Below are 26,716 nucleotides of genomic sequence, written 5' to 3'. Positions count from 1 at the left end.
AGCCGCATGAAGGAGCAGAGAAAACGAGAGATGAGAAAGGAAGCGACGGAGGAGCGGAGGCGAGGATAGATGGTGAGGTAGTAGAGGAGAAAATGTGCAGGAAGGAGGGGGCGGGGAGAGTAACCTGCTGAGAAATATGACAGCATCTTGTAAGATATAAAAACGGGGAAAAGAAAATGCAAAATAGGGAAGAAGAGTAAATGCAAAAGAGCGGGGAACATGGAGAGGGAGCTGCTGGGAGGGAATAAAAGGTAGAATACTGCAAAGAGGGGGAGGGAGTTGCTTGTTAATACTTGCACGCTACAACACTAGAATCATAAATTTGCATTATCACAATGAAACTATAAGCAGCGGAATAACAAGTGCACTTCAACGGCCAAGGTCATTTCTTCTCAAAATGATTCCAAATCAAATGTTGGTTAGATGGCTCACATCTCCAGAAGCCTGACTGCCGGCGTGGTATGACAGCAGTTATTGGTTCTCCAGAAAGCTGTGACAAGACACACCAATGGCTGAAGTGATGCAAAAGCACAACACACCATTGGTTAGTAATCGCGCTGTTGGCGGTTTTCCTGGGTCACGTGTGTGCCGGCGTGTGCACGTTACGCTTGTGCGTGTGTGTGTGTGTGTGTGTGTGTCCCAAGCCCAAGGCAACCAGGCCAGCGGCTACAATTACAGTGACGGATGTGAAAGAACTGGGTCGGCTTCGCAAGAGATCTGCCCCTGGGACGACAAGACCAGCCAGAGCCCTGAATCAATACAGAGCGTGTGCACATGCATGAGCACGTGCACGCACAGGTTGAGTGTGACAAAAGTGTACGTGGAAACCAAAGGACAGATATTAATAACGTGTACCAGAAAAAGTACTACAGCATTTACTTGATGTATTCGCTGAAAACTTAAGAAACACAAATCCAGATGACTGTCTGCCCCCTGTGTGCCTGTCTGCTTCTCACTCATTGACTCTCACACACACAAACATACACACACGCACACACACACACGGACTTGTTCCCTCACGCAGGTTTTTGGGGACAGCACAGATCACATCTTACTCACGCGCAACTCAGTGACACTTTGGGGCATGTTACTCTGCTCATGGATAGTGTGTCTGTGTGTGTGTGTGTTTGTGTGTGTCTGTGTGTGTGTGTGTGTGTGTGTGTGTGTGTGTGTTTGTACGCGTGTTTGCACGTGTGTTTGTGTTTCCCACCTCTGGCAGAAAGCTTCTTGGTGTTGATGATTTTTGCAGCATATTCCTGTCCAGATGAGATCTTCACACACCTTCTGACCACAGAGAACGCTCCCCTGAAAGTGACACACACACACACACACACACACAAAAAAACACTTAATGATGTATTCAAAAAAGCTAACATGTGATCCATACCAGTGGATGTACCACCAGGGCCGTTTAGAAGAGCTGAGATTCATTTGGAAAACCTTTCTTCGGCTTGTGTGAACCAGATCCTACAGATGGATTGATATGGACAAAAGATTGTTTCAGTCTCAGCTTGGCAGGAACCACATAGTCTGGAGGGACATGTTTCCATGGTAACTTAGATCAAACTTACTGCAACCTGCATGATTTGCCAAAAATAGGCTAAATTTACTGAAATGTACCTGATTTAACTGATCGTTTTTACTTGATCTAGCAGCCCTCAGATGTCACAAGTGAATAAAACCCAACAACGGCTATCATTTTAGTTGTGTGGTCACATTTCAACATTAAATGGATGCAGCATCTTTGCAGCTATACTCGTGCAAACCACACTCACACCCCCACACCTACAGTACACGCTGTCCTCATCGCTACACGAGACCGCCAGCGCCGGCAAAACGTGCCTACCAGCCTTCCACTGCTTAAGCCATGTGTTGTTCTGGTGTTCCAGGCACATGTATGAAGATCAAAAAACTAGGTCAGCTATATTTGAGGGAGGAGAAGAGCCGAGTGCTGCATCTCTCATCTCTAAATGCAGCCATGGAGACGTCCGCCTCGGCTCTGCAGCCACGCAGGCTGCTTTTTGCGTTTCCACCTCCATCTCTCGTCGACGCACGCCTTTTTCTTTCAAATGAAATCTGTCGAGCTGCCGACAACGTCGTGGATATCACAAACGGTTACACGCGCTCGGATGAAGACACTAGAGAGACGAAGCAGAGGTCGCTCATTACCTCGAATGAACCCCGTCCTTTCACTTACTGTACGTTTCATGGCCTGATGTTACCGCACAATGTAAATTTGATTTGGTTAAATCGGTGTAAGGACATGAGAAGCAACTGAAGCTTTGTGCCTGTGTAATCACTGCTGTGCATATAGCATGATGTGCACCATAAACATGTTATCTAACATCCTGAGTGAGCGGCTTGCCACTAAAGCTTAACTCTAATTTATAGAGGATTTGGTAAAGGAAATGATCATAGCATGTTACGTAAGGATTTTACTCGACTATCCTGGGTAGTTGGGTAGCACTGTGTTAACTGAGTCTGTACAGTGCTATGTGGTATGATGTATAGTAACTGCACATTAAAAGTACCTGTGCGCTTGTATTTAAAAGTAAAGAAAAGGCAAGTTTAGTAGCCAAACCATCAAACATGAGGAAGTGTCTGTGTTGTTGTTTTTTGTTTGAAGTTGTCAGGGTTAAAAAGCAGGCGGTAAACACTGAGCATGACTAGTTTGGACCATCTAAATATGCAAAAATTCAAAAATGTATCCAAAGATGAAATAGAAATGGGTGGATGCAAAGATGTGGTTTACCGCTGACCAAAGGTCACATGACTCCCAAACTGATGAGACATATATAGACCATTCACGCTCACATTCACACCTACGGGACATTTAGAGTCACCAATGAACCTATCCCCATCCTGCATGTGTTTGGACTGTGGGAGGAAGCCGGAGAACCCGGAGAGAACCCATGCTTACACGGGGAGAACATGCAAACTACACACAGAAGGTACCCGAACCCGACTCGGGAACCGTACCGGCACCCTCTTGCTGCGACAGTGCTACCCACTACACCACCGTGCAGCCCCTGATGAGACTAAATATCATCGATTTCAGGACATTGGTTTTAATGTGTTTACAGCCTGAATGCTGTATTTTCCTTATTATGCCAATGGTTTTGCATGTGTTAGTGGTGTTAGTGTAACATCTCAGCTCACCATGCTCCAAATCATGTTGGTATGTTTTAGAAATTTCAATGATGTCCATATGAAGTCCAAATTTTCCCATACAATATTAAAAACTATTGAGTGCTGACTTTTGAAGTCAATCTGTAATTAAACTATAACCACTGAACAATAGCTTCACTGTGATGGATTGCACAACATCAGAAAGTTCCAAGGGTCTCCTAATTTATTTTTTATGTAGAATGGACTGGCAGGAAATATACAACCAAAAAATCCCAAACTGAAAATGCATTTGAAAATAAGCACAAAAAAATCCACCATTCAATCATGTCGGTCTTCATTTGGTCAAAGTAGAACAGGAACGTCCAGTGACCAATGACTTTATTTACACGTTTCCATCAGTCCAAACTGTGGCTATGGATTTGGTTCTATGATATAACTAACACTTTGTCAAATTCTTATCCAGGTATTTGTGGCTTTGATGTACGATGTGGGGCAAGCTAAGCTAACACTTCCTCAGCATGCTGTTGCCCCATAAACCAATGCTGTCATGCTCCACAGCTAGCCTACACCCGGCCATGGCTGCCACCAGACTCCACTGAAAAAGTCATATACCGTATTTTCATCTCACTACCAGCTATACAGTTCCTGTATAACTGTGTGTGGGGGGGAAGTGTGCTGCTCACAGTAAAAGGCCCAGGTCAGCTAAAAGGTAGGCTACTATAAAAGCAATATGGCTGCATTATTAATGCCAGATGGTGTAAGATGAACACAGCATTGGGTCATAAACGACGCCCGGCTGAGGAGGCTGTAGAGATGTCTTCTTCACTCTGCTTTCTCCTCCACTGTGTTGTGGACTGACAGCGGGGTGCGGGGCGGACTGCGGGTCATGACCACACAGGTAGCCCTGCAAATACGCGTCCATGAGCGCGCGCGCACACACGCAGCTGCGTGCCTCTGTCTCTCTGTCCCCCTCTCTCTCGGGGTGAGGATTCCCCTGCCTGTGTCTAATAATTGACCGCAGCTCGGTGCTTGGCTGGGGAATGTGTCCTCGCCGACTACACGGTCTGCTGTCGCATTACCGAGTGTGTATTTCTGTCACGCGGGAGGGGGGTTTGAGAAGATGGGGGGAGGGAGTTGGTTACCAAATCTCACCATTTTACACACCCCGATACATTTCACTACAGCTCCGTTTACAACATGGGGGGGGGGGGGTCCTCGCCTCGCCGTGGCGCCCCAGAGGTCGAAATGCAACATCGGCATCAGCGGCTGCGGGGTGATGACGACGGTCTCGTCCTTCCGTTAACACGGGACGGAAACGGGGCTCCAAATGAGGGATTAGAACAAATAGGATGCCAGTGCCACCACACACGGCTGCATGATACATGATAGCGTATTTGCCCACCCTGTTACACTGTCAGCTGCGCGCACACGCACGCTCTCACACACACACACACACACGCACACACACACACACACACACACACAGGCTACAGAAACGCACACACCAGATCCCGGAATCCGCGTCCTTAAACTAAGCGCCTTATTACATAACAGGCTGACATTTCCTACGGAGGTGATGCCAGATGATACACAAAAAAAACAAAGCATGCTTCCTTACTTCCCCAGCTCCTCGAACAGCTGATATTCGTCGGTAAATCTCGTGCAGATCGTTAACGCCATCCTGGAGGAAGGAGGGTGCCAAGGGGTGAGACGCGGATGAGGTGCACTCACAAACAGCAGGCTATCCGCCACGCTCGGTCGTCAACGCTGCCCGCTTTTTGTACCTGGACCTGCAAGCCAAACGGAGGGATTCATGCACAGCTGAAGCGCATCGGCGGGAGCTCTGCCGGGGAGGATTTCTGCGGCAAAAATGCGCTGCTCGCGTCAATCTGGACGAGAGAGCTTCCGGCGGTGTCGTTCGCTGTTACTTTATGGTCTTCACACGCAGCGGCTTGTCACAGCTCGTAGACGCAGCATTTTGTGTGCATTCCGGTGTCTCTGGCGTGTGTGAGCGTGAGCGCGCGCGCGTGTGCGTGTCCGTCCAGCGCTGTGAGGGTCGTCTCTCTGCGCGCATCAGACGCCGCACTACCGCACCTACCCCCGGCTGTGCGCTCGGTCCCGCCCCTACGCCTGCATCCTCACACAGGCCAAAAACAAACAAAGAATAATATATAGTGATGATGATGATGATGATGATGATGATGATGATGATGATGATGTTTTTAATGTAGGCCTTGATGTAGCTGTCATTCTGGAGAGAAAACGACCAAACATTTTAATTAAATAACAAATACAATTTATGCTACCAGGTACAAAGCAGGCTCTGATGCTGGGGGCTAACAACGTGGATTATTTAAAGGACCAATATGACATTCAAAGCAACAGCTATCTGCTAAGTAAAGATAAAGTGGAGTAATGTCCGCCTGAGCAGAGTACAAAGTTGCTCTCCCAATGTGTGTGTTGTTACCCAAGCCGCTCAACGCTTAGCTGGACTGGTCAGCATGCAGAAACGTGCCCCACTAGCTAGCTCGCGGCCACCGCTCTGCACTGCTCTCACATGGCGGTTACAGTTGAAAACGCCATCTCTACCAACAGTGTCATTGGAGAAGCATAGCACCCACCCTGCGGTCCCCCCAGATGGTAACCTCCAGTTCTGCAGAGTGAAGCCAAAACTGAAATGCCTTAAACTTGCATTATCTCTGCTGGCCATCGGGGGGCAACTCCTCTGTTTGCAAAAAGAAGTCTGATTGTGTAGAAGTCCATCCATCCATCATCAACCGCTTATCCTGTATTCAGGGTCGCGGGGGGCTGGAGTCGATCACAGCTATCATTGGGTGAAGGCAGGGTACACCTGGACAGGTAACCAGTCTATCACAGGGAGACATGTAGAGACAGACAGGTAACCAGTCTATCACAGGGCCGACATGTAGAGACAGACAGGTAACCAGTCTATCACAGGGAGACATGTAGAGACAGACAGGTAACCAGTCTTTCACAGGGAGACATGTAGAGACAGACAGGTAACCAGTCTATCACAGGGAGACATGTAGAGACAGACAGGTAACCAGTCTATCACAGGGAGACATGTAGAGACAGACAGGTAACCAGTCTATCACAGGGAGACATGTAGAGACAGACAGGTAACCAGTCTATCACAGGGAGACGTGTAGAGACAGACAGGTAACCAGTCTATCACAGGGAGACATGTAGAGACAGACAGGTAATCAGTCTATCACAGGGCCGACATGCAGAGACAGACAGGTAACCAGTCTATCACAGGGCTGACATGTAGAGACGGACAGGTAACCAGTCTATCACAGGGCTGACATGTAGAGACAGACAGGTAACCAGTCTATCACAGGGCCGACATGCAGAGACAGACAGGTAACCAGTCTATCACAGGGAGACATGTAGAGACAGACAGGTAACCAGTCTATCACAGGGAGTCATGTAGAGACAGACAGGTAACCAGTCTATCACAGGGCCGACATGTAGAGACAGACAGGTAACCAGTCTCTCACAGGGCCGACATGTAGAGACAGACAGGTAACCAGTCTATCACAGGGCTGACATGCAGAGACAGACAGGTAACCAGTCTATCACAGGGAGACATGTAGAGACAGACAGGTAACCAGTCTATCACAGGGAGACATGTAGAGACAGACAGGTAACCAGTCTATCACAGGGAGACATGTAGAGACAGACAGGTAACCAGTCTATCACAGGGAGACATGTAGAGACAGACAGGTAACCAGTCTATCACAGGGCCGACATGTAGAGACAGACAGGTAACCAGTCTATCACAGGGAGACATGTAGAGACAGACAGGTAACCAGTCTATCACAGGGCTGACATGTAGAGACAGACAGGTAACCAGTCTATCACAGGGCTGACATATAGAGACAGACAGGTAACCAGCCTATCACAGGGAGACATGTAGAGACAGACAGGTAACCAGTCTATCACAGGGAGACATGTAGAGACAGACAGGTAACCAGTCTATCACAGGGCCGACATGTAGAGACAGACAGGTAACCAGTCTATCACAGGGCCGACATGTAGAGACAGACAGGTAACCAGTCTATCACAGGGCCGACATGTAGAGACAGACAGGTAACCAGTCTATCACAGGGCCGACATGTAGAGACAGACAGGTAACCAGTCTATCACAGGGCCGACATGTAGAGACAGACAGGTAACCAGTCTATCACAGGGCCGACATGTAGAGACAGACAGGTAACCAGCCTATCACAGGGCCGACATGTAGAGACAGACAGGTAACCAGTCTATCACAGGGCCGACATGTAGAGACAGACAGGTAACCAGTCTATCACAGGGCCGACATGTAGAGACAGACAGGTAACCAGCCTATCACAGGGCCGACATGTAGAAACAGACAGGTAACCAGTCTATCACAGGGAGACATGTAGAGACAGACAGGTAACCAGTCTATCACAGGGCCGACATGTAGAGACAGACAGGTAACCAGTCTATCACAGGGCCGACATGTAGAGACAGACAGGTAACCAGTCTATCACAGGGCTGACATGTAGAGACAGACAGGTAACCAGTCTATCACAGGGAGACATGTAGAGACAGACAGGTAACCAGTCTATCACAGGGAGACATGTAGAGACAGACAGGTAACCAGTCTATCACAGGGAGACATGTAGAGACAGACAGGTAACCAGTCTATCACAGGGAGACATGTAGAGACAGACAGGTAACCAGTCTATCACGGGGCCGACATGTAGAGACAGACAGGTAACCAGTCTATCACAGGGCTGACATGTAGAGACAGACATGTAACCAGTCTATCACAGGGCTGACATGTAGAGACAGACAGGTAACCAGTCTATCACAGGGCTGACATGTAGAGACAGACATGTAACCAGTCTATCACAGGGAGACATGTAGAGACAGACAGGTAACCAGTCTATCACAGGGCTGACATGTAGAGACAGACATGTAACCAGTCTATCACAGGGCTGACATGTAGAGACAGACAGGTAACCAGTCTATCACAGGGCTGACATGTAGAGACAGACAGGTAACCAGTCTATCACAGGGCTGACATGTAGAGACAGACAGGTAACCAGTCTATCACAGGGCTGACATGTAGAGACAGACAGGTAACCAGTCTATCACAGGGCCATACAGCACATAAACTATATGCACCTTTAAGCATTTATTAAGTCATTGCTTTAAGGCCGACGCAGAGGTAACAAACAGGAGGATATCAGTTTATCACGTTTGTTGTTCATTTGTTCCATGAGAATGTTTTGTTATCGTGTGAAAGTCAAGTTGTACTTATCTTACTCAAGCCTTGATAAGGTACATGGATAGAGGGAATAGAAATACACTAAAAGTTACTTTAACTTTAGTCTTGTTCTGCAAGCTGTAAACATTGTAAACATCAAAGACATTTAGGCTTTTAAATCGTTCGGTTGCTTTACAAATTAGCTTATTATTATTTTATTAGCAATAAATCTGCAGATTATATTTGGTTAAGCTATTAATAGTCTACTTAAGATCTCCAAAAATGTAAAATAAAACATTAAAAAAATGAATACATTTCTTCGTATTTTTATATAAAAATCCCATTGTTTTTTCTTCCTGGAAAACAAAATATGACACGTGTTTACATCAGATTGTACCGATCAATTTCCACCAATAACATCATGACATCTATCCATCATCAATCTGCATCTTTTAGCTGCACAGAGCTGGAAAAGGTTGTGAGCTTACATTAACCTTTTTAATAAAAGTCCAGCTGGCAGAGACGTCAAAAGTACAGACATTCTCTACTCAAGTAGAAGTACGCATATTTGTGTTCAAAAAGAGGTAAAAGTAGAAGTACTGTTCTACTTCTTACAGGCTCTGAAATGTACTCAAAGTATAAAGTAAAATAAAAAAACTATCCCTATGAATGACATTTCATAGGCTAACCTAATCTCTGACTCTATGACTTAATCGTCATATTATTAAGACATTAAAACTAAAATAACAAGCCAGTTTTCAAAATGTGAGTAGAAAGTAGTTTTTTTTTTTAAATGTAGGGAGATACAAATTTGCCAGAAATACAGATATACAGTATGATAGAGTAAAGAAGTATTTGTACTTTGTTACTTCCCACCTTTGACCGTCTGCCCATCCTGTTTCACTCGGAAATACGTCACGACGCAGAAGATACTCTTGAGATGCTCGACTTTAAGTTTACTATCAGAAAAGATGGAGAATGCAGCAAATACTCATATTGGGAATAAAGCTGGAATGAAAGAAACTATAGAGCTGCATTCTGTGAAGCATCGAGTGTCTCTGCAGCCTTGCACATACTCATAACAGTCAGGAACCTGCTGATTTGATTTCGACTATCCTCATTTTAATCCGTCTCATGTGAGTCCCAGAGGAGCTGAAAAGCTGTCATTTTAAATGAAAAAGAAAACCATCGTGTTTGCTGCGGCAGCATCAACCTGCTGTTAATGATATCTGCAAGGTTGATGCAAATGCAAGTGCACAATGAGTGACTTATGGAACAGTCTGGGTTTACTGACCGGGTTTATCATACAATTAGCTTTATTTGCCCACGTGAGAACGAGCTCGCACGGGGAAGATAGTGAGGTCATTACACCAGCAGCTGTGGTGTAACGCAGTGATGTAACTTCCCATAAGGAAGTGGAATACAACAGATTCTGGACACACTTCAAGCATTTCCTCATGTGTGAAAGAAAATTTTGATTGAGCATTACATCATTACCTGCCGTGATAATGACGCTTGTGAGTCTGTGTGTGTCATTGCGGTAAAATACGGTCCTTGAGACACCTGCTACACGTATACCGGTATATGTACAGGTCACAATAATGACGTCTGTCGAGTTATGAAAAATTGCCACAAACTACCTTGGGGGCGTGTGGTGCAATGTGGATGTGTCTGAGAGCTTTGTTTCAGTGAACCTCCGTTGAATTGACATCTGAGTCTGGCTTCAACTGTAATCTTCATCAACTGTAATCTTCATCTCCAGTAAGGGTGCCAGATGTAGGGGGAAGGAAGTATATATATATAAATATATACTACAGTATGACTTCATTTCAATTTCGAAATTTTGAAAAGTTTGTAAATTACTTCAAGGTCAAGTAACATTATACTTACTGTATATATCTATAGTTGTAAAACACTTTAGTATTTTAATTACACATAATCACTGTTATAATGCATTATAGTTTTGATAAGAAGTCACTGTTTGCTTTTAGTAAAGCATTAAATCTAGGCCAGAACAACAAACAAAACATTGTAGAGCTAATAATGACCACTTATATGGACTTACAATGCCAGTATAATTATTATTATAACCTTTATTTAACCAGATAAAAAACCCATTGAGATCAAGACCTCTTTCACAAGGGTGACCTGGCCAAGAAAGGCAGCAGCACACGTCATGACAATCAGGACAGACAGACAACAACAAACAAGCAGCAAAAAACAAACTATTAGTACTAATATTCAGTACTAAAGTGCGAGTGAATAAGCAAATACTAAAGTGCAAGTCGATAGGCAAATAAAGTGCAGAAGATATATTTACAGTAACAAATTAAGAACATAGGCACTGTTCAAAAGTTTTCCTTTGACGTTTTCTTAATATAATGCTTTATAACAGGGAATATAATGCATCATATAATATGATAATGTATTACAACCATTGGGGATTATAATACACTATGATCCACAAAACAATCAGTGAGTGTCCAGCAATTATGAAGTATTATAATATTTGACCCTCTAAGTCATTGTAAAATGCTTTATAATGTGTTATGATTATTGTTGTAAAACATTTGGAATATCAATAACTTTATTTTACTTTGCTATGTGTATATATTATTATACCTTGTGTTTATAATGCATATTAGACACGGGCGTGGGAGTGTGTTATACGTGTATTAGTCTGTCACAGAAACTCATGACGACATCCTTGCAAAGCTAAATGAATAATAGATAAGATAGAAAAAACAAATTCCATTTTCAACTTCTTATAAACTTCTTTAATACATTAACATATAGAGTCCAAATACATTTATAATATATAAATACATTCAATAAATAAATTACAGACACAGATGACCATTTAACAAACTACACGAGCAGCCAAGTGACATCAAGGAGTGAATTGAGCACAAGGCACAAGTGACATACAAACAAGCACTCAATAAATAACACGTCTGATACAAACAAAATGCTGGTGGGTCAATTCTGTTGTCTCTTCAACAAATACTTTTTGGCACTTTTCATTTGTCTTAAGGCTCAGACTCATGAAGCAACATCTCTCCCGGACCGCTTAGCGACTTCCACTGCAGGAAAAAGAAACAGAAAATAAGTATTATTGTGTGCATGAAAAGAGATCTGTTACATTATAGCAGCTAAATTGTGACTACTGTGGCCTTGTGATTGACCTGGACTTACTTGGAAATGATCTTTGCGATCACTCTTTTCACCCAGGGAGCTTGGGGGTCCAGGCAAACCTCGAGGCCTGAATTTTTCAGAGTGGCACTGCAACACCAATCAAGACACAAGAGACACGGTCAGTCGAAGTCAGCGAAGCGACAAAAAGCCACCAAATATCAAACTATCAGCGGCATCTAGATGAGGCGAAGGCTTTGAAATGAGGTCTTACATGATCTCAGTCCTGTCGCAGTGGGAGTTGGCATTAATCAGCTCCACCTTCTCGATGTGCTTGCCGATGCGTTGGCTCTCTGTCTGGATGCAGCGGCAGTGCAGCTCCACCCCCAGGCTCCTCAGAGTCATACCTGTTCAGAGACAAGGTGGCACACATGGTCACAAAGTGCAACAAGTGATAACTCTTGTTAGGACATCAGAATGCTCAATACAGTTACTGAATGACAGGAAAAAAGCATCATACCTTCACTGGCAGCCAGGAAGGCCAGGAGCACCACAATACAGGTGACGGTGACTCTGCTGCTCATCATCTTGTCTTGTTCAAATACGGTGACAACCAACACTAAAGATCAAGAATGTCTTTCAAAAAGCGGTTTGCTGTAGTAAAAGAAAGAAGGAGCTTTTTCTTCTCGTGAATTCTTCAGTTTTCTTCTTTCTCAGTTCAGCTGCTCTAGTTGCTCTGATGTTTGAATCTAGCGCTGAAGAGGAGAGGCTCTGCCTTTATAGCCGCCTGGAAGCTGGAAGTGAGTCACTTCCCCTTAATCAGGTTGTGCAACTCAGGACTGTTAGCAGCTGAGTGGGAATTTACATTACAAGGACTGTGATTTATCCGGAGGGCACGCAGGGTCAACGCTTGTTACCAATGCCAGGTTATCATGAGGAAAACACAGTGACTAAATGTTTGTAATTCATCTGCCTGTGTGAAAAGAGTGTGAGAGAAATTCTTTGCCAGTTAGTTTGTTTGTGAGTTGTGTGTTGCGCATATCAAGATTCAAGATGATCCATCTGTCAGATGGCATGCAATAAACGTGAGCAATTTACAGTACATATTGCAGTACGTGAAGGAGCGGCTGACAAATATAACCTTCAGGATTTGTCATCAAAAAAGTTTTTCTTGAAAAAAGGGGAATTTGCCGGAGCAAGAGTCCACTCGTGATTACTGAGTTGCATACTGGGATACCCGCTGCCTAAACACAATGAAGAAACACACTGAGCTAATTGTGCTGTTCATTGCTGTTAGAATTGAATAATGTAAAAAAAAAATGCTTCAGAGAACATGTGGAAGCATTTCTGACAGAGAGATGGCACCTTGGTGTCTGATTTCAACATTTTGTTTTCCTTCCACACAGCAGTAGAAATCTACCAGTTTGAGAAATGCAGCCGTGACAAATGACCACTAAATGTGGTCACGAAGAAAAATGTTTCACAACTGTTTCATGGTTTAAGGTTCAGGTTCATGCATCAAAGATCAAGTTTACAGTATTGCAAGGCAATCACACTCATGCGTCTGACATTCCTGAAGAGAGTGTCTTCATGGGAATGAAGCCTGTAAGTTCGACGTGCTCAAACACATCTAACTGACGTCATTGCAGAAATTCTCACAAAGCAGAAGGACGTATGAGTAAACCCTGAACAGGGGGCTAATCTTTCAGATAGACACATTAATACTCCAACTGTTGCCTCACCTAGATAATTATATAGCAAAGTTTTTGGCACGGAGACAAAGTGATCTCTGTTAAGATTATAACCATTTTGAATTGAAGAAAAAATAAAATATATCTCAAAAAGTACTGGAAAACAAGTAAAATTATGTATGTATTATAAGAAAATTGTCCTTGAAGTATCTAAATAAAAAAAGAAATATTCATTGTGCAGTCAAATGTGATGACTATTATATGTGAGGTTCCGGTTTAATATTACTGCTGTATTAATGTGCACGTTGCAATTGTCCGTTTGGGTTTGTGGTCATTTTCACTTCTTTACTGTTGGGGATCGTCGTTGTGCTGCGAGGACCATGCCATTCTAAAAAGTAATTGTCTCATGAAGAAACCGCCTACACAAACAGCTTTGTGCTGATACAATAATTGTTTATATAGCTTAAGTATGGAGAATTTTTTTTCAAACCAAAGGGTCCACAATCCAACCACAAATCAAGAAATCTGGCAATAATAAGCTTTGGGTTTTCCGACATCTCAGACTCACAAGGTCTGACTGCTTTTTACTCACAGTTTAGTCAAACTGTGTGTGAGCCACCAGAGGTCTGGCTATGGGAGAGCCTCCTCAACATATGGTATTTCATGTATTTAATTAATAAATTACAAAGTTGCACAAAATGGAAATACTTGAGTAAAGTACAAGTATCTCTAAAGTGTACTTAAGGACAGTAATTGAGCAAATGTAAATAGTTACTGTCCTCAGATCTCAAAAACAAAAGTGAATATCACATTTGACAACCATGTGATGAAATTCAGCGGAAAGTTTCAGATTCACTGTTTTCACTGTTGTGGATAAAAAGTCAGATGAGGTGACTGGCAGCACCTGACCAACGGTGAGGGCACATATGACCATATCCATATTTCTATTTCCCATAAATGTACTCTGTGGTGCTCGGGGCAGAGTGCTAAAGTCGGATCTATTTTCACGTTTTAATATGGGATGTGTGCATTTATGGCATTTCATGTTTTCATTAACCGAAAGGCAAACCAGGAACAATATCATTGCTAATTGATCATTTCAAAGAGCATAATCTATATATTTAAACACACACAAACACGTGCACCACACACACACACACACACACACACACACACACTAGAGAGGAAACAGTATCTTTGGCTTCTTGGGATTGCAGAGGAAGTGTGACAAAACTTGTTTTCATAGCACAAGACGTTTGGATTTTCGGAAATGAAAACACAAGAAAACCACTACAAATATGGAATATGTTAACTTCAGCCTCTGGCCAAGACAAGTAGCCTCATGATCCATTGTGATGATGGTTTGTCATTTATTAGAACAGCAGATCTGTAATGTTTCTTAACTGCATTGCAGTGACAAAATCTGTCCACAGACATTAACACGAGGAAATATTCAAAATGTCTTCCGTGGATGACCTTGCTACAGAATCCCCTGGCTTTCCTCATTTACTGATTTATTTATTTATTGTGAAGGAAACATCTCTACATGTGTCTGGTAGGCCTACAGACATGCATGGTTCTCTGACAATGTCATTTTATTTGTGAAAGTCTTCAGCATCTTTAGAAAATGTTAGCATGCAAGGAAATGCTGGAAAATCCTCAATATAATCAGCTGCCAAGAAAGCACCAAACAACTACAACAACAACACATTGCTTTACAACTAGTCTTTTTCAGTCAATGCTTTAAGTGCTTCAGCACTGGTCTCACGTTGCATATAGTGCATGTAACTGTTGCATAGCATTCCACACCATAGCATACAAGAGCATAGAGTATAAAAGTGCACATTTAGAGATGTTGCTCGGTCTTGGATGACATCCTGCCTGATAACATTTCCAATCACTGCGTTATCATAGTATGGTTCACAGACTAAACACAGGTGCAATCATGCAAATCACTACACACAGACACTGAACTAAAGAGCGTTAATGAGGGTGAAAACATGAGCTGGGGAACTCAGGAATGAATCATGAACTTCCGCCACCCGATCTTCCTTTGTGTTTTCTTTTTTTCTTTTTCTTTGGTGCCTGAAAAGGTGAGCTCATAGGTGTTTGTGTAAGCCAGCTCCATTGTAATATCTATACAATTAGTTTCAACTGTTTTTTATTTTCAGTTTGGACATGAGGAAGTGAAAGTCTCACTCGGGAGCAGCTGGTCTTTTGGGGATTACAGGAATTACCAGGGACTTTCTGTTAAACATCTGGAGGAGGCGTCGATCGGTGACTACTTTTTCCCCACTCACACAAAACTCTGAGTTAGGGTAACTGTGAGTGGATGACCCTGCAGGAGTTTACATGCTACATGTACATCTCATACAAAGAAGCGTGCCAGAACAAGCTTGCTGTGACAGCTGACTGTCTTGCATTTGCATGTACGGTACATTATTATTCTTCGGCTTTTCCATTGCTCCTTTTCACATTATAAATGATACGTGAAAAACTGTTTCATTCATGTTCTATGATCATACCCATTATCTACATGTGGTTATACCCAGAAAATAATTTTGTCAAGGTTGATGAACATGGTGATGAATTATGATTCACAGTATTATCCCAATAATCACTAACATAGGCTTAACACTCTTAAAATGACACAAAGGCATATACTGGAATCGCTTTTTTTTTAATGAAACAACATTTTTTATTGCACTACAGATAAGACACACATTTTCTTGTGAAAAAAGTGTTTGGTCCTGCAGTGTCACTCTCAAAAAGGCAAAAGATTTGTCTGGACCCCAATGCTGGGTCAAAAAAGTGTGACGTATGAATGATTCAGCATGACACCAGATCTCATAAGAAGACATTTGAATTCTTCTTTTTTTCAGGTTAAGATTATCCAGATGATAGAAAGTCACCTGGATCAACTTATTGTGAGTGTTTTGTCCACAATAAAATCCTAAATTGACCCATCCTTAGTTGGTTTTGCAACTTTGTCTGGATTTGAGATTGGACCCACATCCAGACAGACTTGGAGTTGTAAACTCTGCCAGGACATTATTTATTCAGTTGTCTGTGTGCATGTATGTGCATGTCTGTGTCTGTCAACGACTACTCTTGCATCCGGTACTACCAGCCTAACATTCTCTGTGCTCATTTATGACATTACCTATGCTCAAAGATTTCTTGTGATGTACACTTTTTGGAAAACATTTTGTTTTTTACTTAGTCGTTACATGTCCTACATGAATAAATACATAAAAAATAAAGTGAGACAAAATAGTTGTCACTGCAGACTCCTATTTATCAACATGAATCCCAATTTGTGTGTGATTGTATGAAAATAATTGTTTAATTTGCAAGACAGCTTTCTTTTCACGAACGGCCATGCTGCGTCACTTTAAATGTTGCTGCTGCAAGGGATTGTGGGACAGCATTATCTCCTTTCTTAAAGGGTGGTCCAGTGTTCCCTATGCTAATGGAGATAAGAAAGGTGCAGCCTTTACAGTATTCAACCAGCTCTTATCATCGCTGCCACTTTAATACTTGATAGGTCGTGTTAGGAAAATTCCCATGCGAAAAAAATAAATATTGAATTGCAGCCAAAGTCTCGGGGCTTGGGGTGAACAGATGGGAAATGGCCACTAAGGAACCCTTGGTAAGTCTCCAAGGAACTGGAAGTATGGCCCAAAATAGGAAACGAGAGGCAGAAAAAGTGGCAACTTTTGTAATTTATTTAAGGAAGAACAGAAGTGAAGCTGCTCAGTGAGGTTGTGAGAATGTTTGTGGTTATAAACCAACACTCTCAATATGCTGAAATACAACAGGATGGAAATGGAGAAGATCCACACATTTGGACGTTTTGACACGGATATCAATATTGGAGAAAACTTGACCTCAACTGCAACAATAAAAAGACAATTTTCACTGGAAAATTCCTCTTGCCAGAAAAGGAACTTTTAAATTATGCAACTGGACCAGTGCAGTGAAAACATTTGGTTAGTTTGATAGCTCCCACACCAGCAGTATATGAGAAATGTGTCATGTGCGACACAACAGAGCCCTCCTTTTGTTGTGATGAAAAAAAATTCTGTCCAAAGTGAAGGAGGGAGATATTCTAAAAGCAGAAAGTGTTTTAGAGACGACTGCAGAAGGAACCGCAGAGCTTTCTATGAATGTTTAGAGGCTGCTGACTAACACAAATTCTTTTTATTAGGTTTTATCTCTGAATTCAGCTTCGAAGCAGATATGTCTACCATCACTATTGTGGCACTCCTAGTTTTCCTGGCAGTCCCTGAGGGTGAGTCTTATCCATTAATTGCCGTTCATTACTCTCTTGGAATGAATGCCTTTCTCTAGTTGTCTCATAATTGGCAGTATGCTTTTCTTCATTTTGACGTCCTTCACTCATAACCTCAGGTTTCAGTCTGGGGGATCCCGGAGTGATTCCACGATGTCGATGCATCAGCAAAGAGAAGAAGCCCATTGGACGTTTCATAGGAACTGTGCAGGTGAACCTCCCCAGTTCCCACTGCAAAGACATTGAGATCATGTAAGTTCAAGAGTTCTGTTCATTTGCACTCGCACTAGGAACCTTCGGTGATTACTTGTGTCTTCATGGGTGTGATGTGATGCTACGAAGTCTAATGGGAAACATGTATGTATATCTCTGACCTGTGTTTGGTCCTGCAGTGCCACTCTCAAAAAGGATGGGCAAAAGATTTGTCTGGACCCCAATGCTCGTTGGGTCCAAAAAGTGCTGAGTAAGTAAATTGTTGCTGTATTTTAAGAGATAAGATAAGATAGTCCTTTATTCGTGGGGAAATTTACATCGTTACAGCAGCAAGACAGTAGAAAAATAAGGATAATAAATAATAAACATGCATTGACAAGAAAAGTACAATATAAACAAGATATCAACACTAAGACTATATAAAGAAAGTTAAATAAAGTAGAATGTATAACATACATATTAGACAATTTCCAGAATATATACAGAATGGACTAGATATTTACATTAACTAAACGGATTGAGCATGAGATGTTATGTTTGTATTGCACTTGTGTAAAATAACAGTATTCCACATGGGCTGAGGAGCCTGGTTATGTGTGGTCTACTGAGAGCAGTGCTTGTTGTACATTTTTGTGGCTGTATGAATGAATCAGCATAAGAACAGACCTCATATGCCCAAAGTTGGAGGCAAAGGGGTTGCACAGTCTGACATGCATCTTTCCACAGAAGGGGGTTTTATTTCCTTAGGGTCGACTGAAAGCCAACTCTGGCTATTTAATGGCAGTTATTGATAGTTATTCACTGTGTTTACATGCTTAGTCACAGTTCAGGGAAAGATGAGGTTTGCAGAAGAGAATTGAAGTAATAACCTCTCCTTAGTGTTGAGATGTCGAGTCATTCAGCTAGATATGCATTGTGTTTATCAGGACAAGATGAGCATTTAAGTTATCACTTCCTCTTTGTGTTGAGCTCTCCAGGAAGCTGGTTAATCATTAGTCATTAACTGGCTAAGTGAGTGCTGTTGAAAACAAGAGAGTCAGCAGTTACATTCAGATACGAAACACAAGCCCCAGTCGAAAACTTACTTATTGACCTACATTTATATCTTTTTGACCTCTCAGTGCACTTTACACATTCAGCCAGCATCCATCTGTTCACACGCACATTCACACTGACGCTGTACTGATGGCTGAGGCTGCAGCACAAGGTGCCAACAGCTCATCAGGATCTGTTCTAACACATTCACCCACAGACTCCTACCGGGAAAGCAATACAATGATGAAGTTCAGATGAAACTGACATAATATTCCACATGTATGCCAAGAACTTTTTGGCAAGAATCTTGAGAAGAGCTGCACTCAGAGCAGTCAAACAAACCCCAAACACAGACATGCAGGGATCTGATCAACCGAGTGGCAAGGATAACATTCATAATTTGAAACCAAAAGCACAACATTTGAATGGCCCATTTATTTACCATGTTTTGCTTATCTTTTCTACTCTATTATTTATTTTTATCTCTCCCTTCATTGGCATTGAAGTGTGTACTATTATTGAGGACAACAATGACTTGTTTACGAATACTGTTTTGCAGTCAACTTTGATTTTACTTCAGAATTTCTTAAATGTATTATATAATTTATATTATGTAACGATGATTAATTAATTTCAGTTACTCATTATTATTATTATTATTATTATTATTATTATTATTATTATTATTATTATTAATGTCCCCCTCACTTAAAAATGCTGGTAATGGATTTGTATGTATGGATTAAAACGAGTATCAGTAAATAAAGATTAATTTAAAAAAAGTCATTGGATTTTAATTATTTGGTCATTTACTCCTTCAGTGGATGCTGTACCCGGAGAAACACGCACGACCGATTAGGTCAAAAAGAAACAGTTTGATGTCAAATAAGAGGCAAAAGAGGTGGACCAGTTCCATATTCTATGTGTGTAAGTGATACATTTCTTCCTTTTGCAGGACAATCCCTCACAGATTTGTCTCAGGTGGAAAGGACGACCATTTAGAGCTTTCATCACCACTGAAGGTCAACGTGGACGCATGAGGGGAGCTGATGGAGCACAAAGAGCAATGCTTTGTTGATACTGAGATTGTCTGTCCAACGTTTCCATTTCCTGTGAAAACTAATAGGACGGTGACATAAATCTATTCTGGGCAATGTGTTCAATGTTGTTTTTCCTTAGAAGAGCTATTTTTCTAAGCAATTTAAAACACTTGTATTTCAAATATAAAGTGGATGAACAAACAAGGTTTAATGCATATATATGCAATATAAATGCATATTCGTGGACTGTAGTACAAAATCAAGTGTAACGTCTGTGTACACACTTGTGATTCCAGCCTTGCTGTTGTTTTATCTATCAGCTTTGCATGTTTTCTTCAGGGGAGATTTAATAGACGTTTTATTATTAAGATTTGTTTTTAATAACAAGTAATCAAACTTATGTTCATGTGTTCAAAAAACAGACATACATTTTCATTGTAAAAGTATAAAGACAATGATTGTGAATAAATGGTGACTTGACTTACAAACCAGAAATCTCTCAGTCCTTCTCTTTTGAGATGTTTTTTAAATCATTGTATTGAAATTTCTCATTAGTCAGTCGTGCAGGAGGAGCAACATGTGTCATAGTTTAAAACCATGGCTTTATCAGAACAGATCATTTATTGAGGCTTTGTACACAGCAAAATCAAAAGTGTTAAATTTCCAGTGTTGGTGATGTTAAAAATACAGTGTTAATTCAACACTTGCTTAGTTTAATTCAACTATTTGAGAGTTAATTCCTCAAAAGAGTTGGTGTTAATCCAGGGAGTTAAATCCAAACAACACTGTTAAGTGTTCATTTTTAAATCAACACTTAAACAGTGTTACTCCCAGAATTCCAACGGACCTGTGACGTGTTTGTCTAAAGAGCGGGACGACTCGGAGTCAGACTCGAGGCTCGAGCGGGTCGGCAGAGGACGATTTCACCTCCAGACTCCACGGAGTATCTTTCTGTAAGTAAATGAAAGGCGTCATGCCCATTTAATAATACTTTGTAAGCAGTAGTATTTTAATGTTATATGTGTCGAATGTCCTGTCTAACGTTATAGCTCTAACAAGGTAGGCTAAGTCCCATGTTAAGGTTAGCATGGCGGCTGTTTTATATTTTTTCAAGGGTGCATTAATGTTCCTTTTGCACATCAGTGTTGATGAATGTACACAATTTGCTTAGCGTAAGTATAGGCTACACGTTCGGATAACACGGTATATAACTACACATTTCTTGTGAGAGGAAAAAGCTAAGTTAGCTAAAATGACGTAGCGTTAGCACGCGCACGAGGCTAACTGATTTCTGTCGGGAAAAATCTGTCGTTCCGTGCGCGTACGGTAATTAATTAGCTATGGTCTCGTCTCGATGAAAATGCCAGGCGATAGAGTAACTTAGAGAGCCGGGGCTGGGCCTGGGGGTTGAGCTCCTGCCTGCCCAAAGACTGCTGCTAATGCTAAAAGTCAGACTAGCTTTGTGAGTCGGGCAAGTTAAGTTAGCATGTTGCTGCTGTAAGTTAGGCTTCCTGGAGAAACAGACTAGAGCATGACATTTTCGGGAATTCCCGCGGGTCACGTGATTCCCGTGGGATTCCCGCGGGATGGGAGTCAAAGTTTTATTAATCCCGTGATTGGGACGGGATGGGAATAAAAATCAACGGGAGCGGGCAGGAGCGGGAACGCCATTAATAGATGATGATTTTCAGCCGTGTTAAACAACCAAAAGGACAGACACGTCCATTTTTGTAGTCATCTTTCAGTGAGCCAAAACTATTTTGACTTGCGTTAGCAAGTCAAAAGAACTACACATCCAACAGTGCTTTGACTTCCGGCCGGGCCGGCCACTACCGGAAGTTAAATGCGCGGAGGGAGGTAGAGGCGATGAAGCCGGGAAGCGAGAGCTACAGACTAAAGTCCGACACAATGATCCGTCGGTGAGATTAACTGACTTTATTGGGAAGTCGCAAATATTGCATAGATTCATGCGAGTTGAATGTGATGGGGGAAAAAAAAAAAAAAAAAAACGGAGTTGGATGGGAGTGGGAGTAATTTTGAGTGGGAGCGGGAGTCATTCTACAGGGCTGCCAACTTTTCAACAAACCTTGGAGTGAGATTTGGTGGGCCAACCAAGATTTTACCGCATACACGGCCATATTTTGTTTGGCCCATCCAGCATATGCGACCAAAATTTTTATGAGTGCGACTGAAAAAAATTGTAGGTCGCACTGGTGCACCTAACGCTGCTCGGGTGAAAAAAAAAATCATAAGCGCAGCATCTCTTTATGTTCTCCTGACGGTATCGTGGTCTAAACCAATAAGAGACAGAGCTCGGGCGGGTCCTTGCCTCTGATTGGCTGTGGTCCTTTTCACTGCTGTAAATTGTGTCAGTTCGAAAATGCGAGCGAGCAGAGCAGGTACTCTGAGCGCTTCGACAATGAGTGCTGAGCGCTTCGATTTTCTTTGAAAATGAAGAGAGGCAGAAAGCCTCGCCCCGAGACTAATTAAAAAGCCCAAAAATACGCCTTCAGACAGGACTGGTTGAAGCAATTTCCCTGGCTGATGTACGATAAAGAAAGGGACTCAATGCACTGCATTTATTGTCGGGAGTGCGGTCAGAATTTGTCCGGTAATAGTGCGTTTGTGGAGGAGTCAACAACATTTCGCATCGAGACGTTGAAAAGGCGCAATATGTCCAAAAAGCATACTACATGCCGTGATAAGTGTGTTAATAAAGTGGCCCCTCATCCAGCTGCATTTCAGCGTCAGGCTGTATCAATCACGTCCGCTGAGGAATCTGAAATGATTATAAAATTCAACGTCGCATACAATATTGCAAAGGAGGAGTTGCTGTTCACTAAATTTAAGTCCGAAATTATTCTGATGAAAAAAATGCCGACACTAAAGAACAAGACAGCTGCGGAGGTTGGTAACGCCACGTACACGTCATTCATGATTGACGGCGACACAGATGTCTCTACGAAGGAGTGCGTTATTGTCTACTGCTGCATTTTGCATAAAGGGAGGCCGGTCAACATGTTAATTGGACATGTCCGGTGGAGCATGGACACGCAGTGTTTGAAGGCCCACATTACAGCATGAGAGATCATGAATAGGAAATTGTATAGTAGCCTATTCCTAATATTATTATTAAAAATGAATAGCCTAAGTAAAAATATAATTAGGCTAGGCTAAGATCACATAAACAGTTTTCCATTTGCAATCTATAGACTAGTGACCTGTATGATCTTTTTATTCTTGAGGAATTTATGCTGCCACAAAGCAAGCATTTACTGCGCTTGGGCATCAGTGTGCAGATTGGCTGGAGAAAACGGTTCCTCTGGGTGCTGATGGTGCTGCAGTTAACCTAGGCCATAAGGGGGGTGTCATTATGTAAAAGGAGAGTGATAAAAAGGTGACTTTTTGGCGTTAAAGGCGACGCAATGAAAAATGTGGGTGCACCTAAATTTTGTGCTGGTGCACCTAAAAAAAAAAGTTAGGCGCACCAGTGCAACCAATGCAAAAAGTTAGTCTGGAGCCCTGCAAATGGTGTGTAATCATGTGGTTGATGACTAAAAATGCAATAAATCAATAAGAAAATATGAGAAATGTTTTGAAGAAAAATTCTAGTAGTCCTTATCCCTTGTGATTCACAGACAAATGTGCATAAAATATGTAAGTGTATGTTCAATCATTTATGGAGGAGTCACAACATACCACCCACTTTTTCAAATCCCCACAAGGACTTTCACCATGTCTTAAGTCTGCGCATGTGTAGATCCACTCGCCGCTATTTAAGTTTCACTTTCAGTTGTGAATCAGTTCATTTCTGACGACGTGTTTTTTCTTTTCTTTCGGCTGAGGCGCGGTGACAAACACTTATCATGTAGAGAAGACGCTGATGCTCCGAGAAAACAGATAACACAATAGATTTGTTTTGTTGCTGGATGGAAACTTCAGCGTGAGAAACCAGGGTTGTGGCGTGAGAGAGTGTGAAATCAATCAAATACGTGTGTCTCACGGCCAATGCGTGAGAGTTGGCAGCCCTGATTCTACAGGAGTGGGACGGGATGGGATTTTTTTTTTACTCCGGCCCGGGATTGGGATGGGATGGGATTTTTTCTCTGGGAGTGGGATGGGACAGGAGTGAAAATCCACTCCCGTGTCATGCTCTAAAACAGACACACCAGACCACCTAGCAAGTCAAAAGAACTACACATTATTACTCAAAAGTGAAACAGTCTTTGATTGTATCATTTACAAGAAAAAACGTCTGCGTTTGCACAGCTGTACCTCATCGAAGAGAGAGCCAACAAGAACAACACAATAATGATGTTGGTGCTGAGCCAGCTGTAAGCACCGCAATCTCAAACTCCATCACATCCGTGCTGTTGCTTCTGCCAAAGTCTACTCGGTACATGCAGAGGTCACCTGTTTTTGTTGTGACATTGTTTATTCAAAAGAAACTCCACTGGAGTTGACCATTGCTATTATTCATAGCCGTTGGATATCTAAGTAGGCTGAATCATGTCGGTAAAGACCTGCTCTATTTAAGAAATGTCCGAGCTGACCTTGGTTACGATTTGACGCCATATTACTAAAACTGAATCGAAATTGAATTGGAAAGATAGTTTTGATAGCCAGTGTCAAATCACCTGGTGACATAAAGTCTTTTAGCCAGCTCTTAATCAATGTCTGCTTTATTGCAGACTATTTCAGACTGGTCTCCTGCATCCTTCAGAGCCGTGCCAACGTCTTCCTGTGAGGGAAGGAAGAGGCAAGCAATAGTGAATTATCAGTGTTTCCTGACATCTTTCTTGAGTTTTGACAATTGTGCTAATTTTCAGTGGCGTTTTCTTGCAGAAGCCAAGGGAAGCCAGGCTTCCTCAGTTGTTTCAGAATATAACCATCATTTAATAAAATCACTTTCCGTAATCCCTCTGTGATGTGTCTGTCGTCTCTCTTCATTAATTATTGAGCGTTTCATGATGTGTAACGTAACGTAAATGTTACAGGGTGAATGAGCGTTGCAAACATGTTACTGCACCCTGTGCCTTGGTGAAAAAAAAAAGAATGATTGACCAATCAGGTGAGGCTATTGGCACAACACTGCTCCCCTGTGATTGGTCAGGACAGTGTAAAGGGAAGCCGCAAACTCTTTGGCATCAGGCCAATCAAATCACAGTATGTTATCGATGTCAACGAATGAAATAACGGAAGATTCGTTGCTTTGTGTTCATCTCTTGATAAGCTAGCTAATTTATGGATTTGTATTATTTTTCTTCTTCTTCTTCTTCTTCTTCTTCTTATATTATTATTAATTTTTATTATTTTTATTTGTAGGAGAGCGGCGGAGTATCCGCGTCTCTGATTGGCCAGTGAAACAGCGCTGACAAACCGCCATTGAGACTTGGACGTTGACGTTCGCTATTTGGTTTGGAGGATGTCGTTCTACCGGAGCATCGGCAGTAAGGAGGTACGGTTGACAGTATTTTTCTTGTTTTATGTACCCGCTAACTGTAGATAATAAAACGTACTGTCAACACAGCGAAACATATAGCTTTCCTAGCGGTCTAGCTAGTTAGCTATGATCTATGCTAAGTTACCATGTTGCCATATCAACGTCAATGAACCTGTAACAAAAATGTCGTTAGCTAAATGAGCTCTTTCGGGAGGCTCCCATGATCGCAAGCTAACTGAACTACCGTCAGACATTTGACAGCCAGTGTTTGTTTCCGGTCACACAGCTAACACACAACCTCGTTGTCTGTTCCTTCTAGTTCATGAATAAGAGCATACCCCGGAATCCAAAATATGAACATGTCAAAACAAAGCTGGACACAGGTATCTGTGCATATGTATTACAATGTAACACACTGGTGTCATTTGCTATGACATGTATAAATGCTTATTGCTTATATGCTTTATTTATAACACAGGATGTAGCTATACTAAGTATATGGAAAGACAGGATTACATTCAAAGAAGTAAGTAACTCATTTATTTCTGACCCAATTTTTATTTAAAACAATGTTATATGAAACAACAGAACTCATTTCAAGAGGGATCAGCATTGGCAAGTCATTTTAAAATGTTAATATTTCTACTCAATGCATTTTATTTGATGCACTCTAACATCACATTTTTTTAATATTTTAAATTCAGTAAAAAAAGAGAACTTGAATCCAGATTTATTCTTTTTTTACATGACTAAACTGTAATTTCCAAGTCCCAAATGTTATAGATATAAGTAGCTTCATTGTCTTCCTAACAGTCCTTAGAAACACTTTCCAGTCTGCCCAAAAACGGCAGTGCTGGCGTTAAGTGAAGCACTAGGGGGGTGAGGAGGAGGACTTGGGAGAGCCTTGTCTACAGACTGAGCAGCTAAAAGGTTTCTCTCCTGTGTGAGTTCTCATGTGTGTCTTTAAGTTTCCTCCCAGCGTGAAAGTTTTCTTACAAACTGAGCAGCTAAAAGGTTTCTCTCCTGTATGAGTTCTCATGTGTGTCTTTAAGTCTCCTCCCAGCGTGAAAGTTAGCTAAATGAGCTCTTTCGGGAAGCTCCCATGATTGCAAGCTAACTGAACTACCGTCAGACATTTGACAGCCAGTGTTTGTTTCCGGTCACACAGCTAACACACAACCTCGTTGTCTGTTCCTTCTAGTTCATGAATAAGAGCATACCCCGGAATCCAAAATATGAACATGTCAAAACAAAGCTGGACACAGGTATCTGTGCATATGTATTACAATGTAACACACTGGTGTCATTTGCTATGACATGTATAAATGCTTATTGCTTATATGCTTTATTTATAACACAGGATGTAGCTATACTAAGTATATGGAAAGACAGGATTACATTCAAAGAAGTAAGTAACTCATTTATTTCTGACCCAATTTTTATTTAAAACAATGTTATATGAAACAACAGAACTCATTT

The 26,716-nt window shown here is 41.9% G+C and overlaps 3 protein-coding genes across 17 annotated transcripts in view; 1 reads left to right on the top strand and 2 right to left on the bottom strand.

Moving 5' to 3' along the window:
• Window positions 1–5,207, bottom strand: part of LOC311010606 (calcium/calmodulin-dependent protein kinase type II delta 2 chain) — a 38,883-nt gene extending 33,676 nt beyond the window's left edge. For 4 of the 14 annotated variants that reach the window (XM_084005161.1, XM_084005169.1, XM_084005167.1 and 1 more), the window contains exons 1-2: window positions 4,748–5,207; window positions 1,211–1,305 (exon numbers count right to left, since the gene is read on the bottom strand). In XM_084005161.1, coding sequence (XP_083861287.1) covers window positions 1,211–1,305; window positions 4,748–4,809 — 157 coding nt within the window. In that variant the 5' untranslated portion in view covers window positions 4,810–5,207. The remainder of the gene's footprint in view (window positions 1–1,210; window positions 1,306–4,747) is intronic. The other 10 variants (XM_084005174.1, XM_084005165.1, XM_084005162.1 and 7 more) reach the window with 4 other exon arrangements.
• Window positions 5,208–11,143: 5,936 nt separating this feature from the next.
• On the bottom strand, window positions 11,144–12,254 carry LOC311010614 (permeability factor 2-like). The gene is made up of 4 exons (XM_084005186.1): window positions 12,042–12,254; window positions 11,796–11,928; window positions 11,585–11,671; window positions 11,144–11,472 (listed from the first exon to the last, which is right to left on the bottom strand). Exons 1-4 carry the CDS (start codon window positions 12,106–12,108, stop codon window positions 11,460–11,462), a joined length of 300 nt encoding a protein of 99 aa, XP_083861312.1. The 5' UTR covers window positions 12,109–12,254; the 3' UTR covers window positions 11,144–11,459.
• Window positions 12,255–15,437: 3,183 nt separating this feature from the next.
• Window positions 15,438–20,289, top strand: LOC311010613 (interleukin-8-like). Of its 2 annotated transcripts, none has more exons than XM_084005184.1 (5): window positions 15,438–15,641; window positions 17,423–17,506; window positions 17,626–17,758; window positions 17,899–17,969; window positions 19,710–20,289. In XM_084005184.1, the coding sequence occupies exons 1-5, from the start codon at window positions 15,545–15,547 to the stop codon at window positions 19,754–19,756; spliced, it is 432 nt and encodes a 143-aa protein (XP_083861310.1). In that variant the 5' UTR covers window positions 15,438–15,544; the 3' UTR covers window positions 19,757–20,289. The 2 variants fall into 2 exon arrangements, with proteins under 2 accessions (XP_083861310.1, XP_083861311.1); XM_084005185.1 differs by lacking the exon at window positions 15,438–15,641 and adding an exon at window positions 17,058–17,204.
• The last annotated feature ends 6,427 nt before the right edge of the window (window positions 20,290–26,716 follow it).

The sequence above is a fragment of the Eutrigla gurnardus genome (assembly GCF_963514095.1).
Source record: "Eutrigla gurnardus genome assembly, chromosome: 3".
Lineage (NCBI taxonomy): Eukaryota > Metazoa > Chordata > Actinopteri > Perciformes > Triglidae > Eutrigla > Eutrigla gurnardus.
Note: the sequence above shows the minus strand (reverse complement) of the source record. Positions and strands in the feature narration are given on the sequence as shown.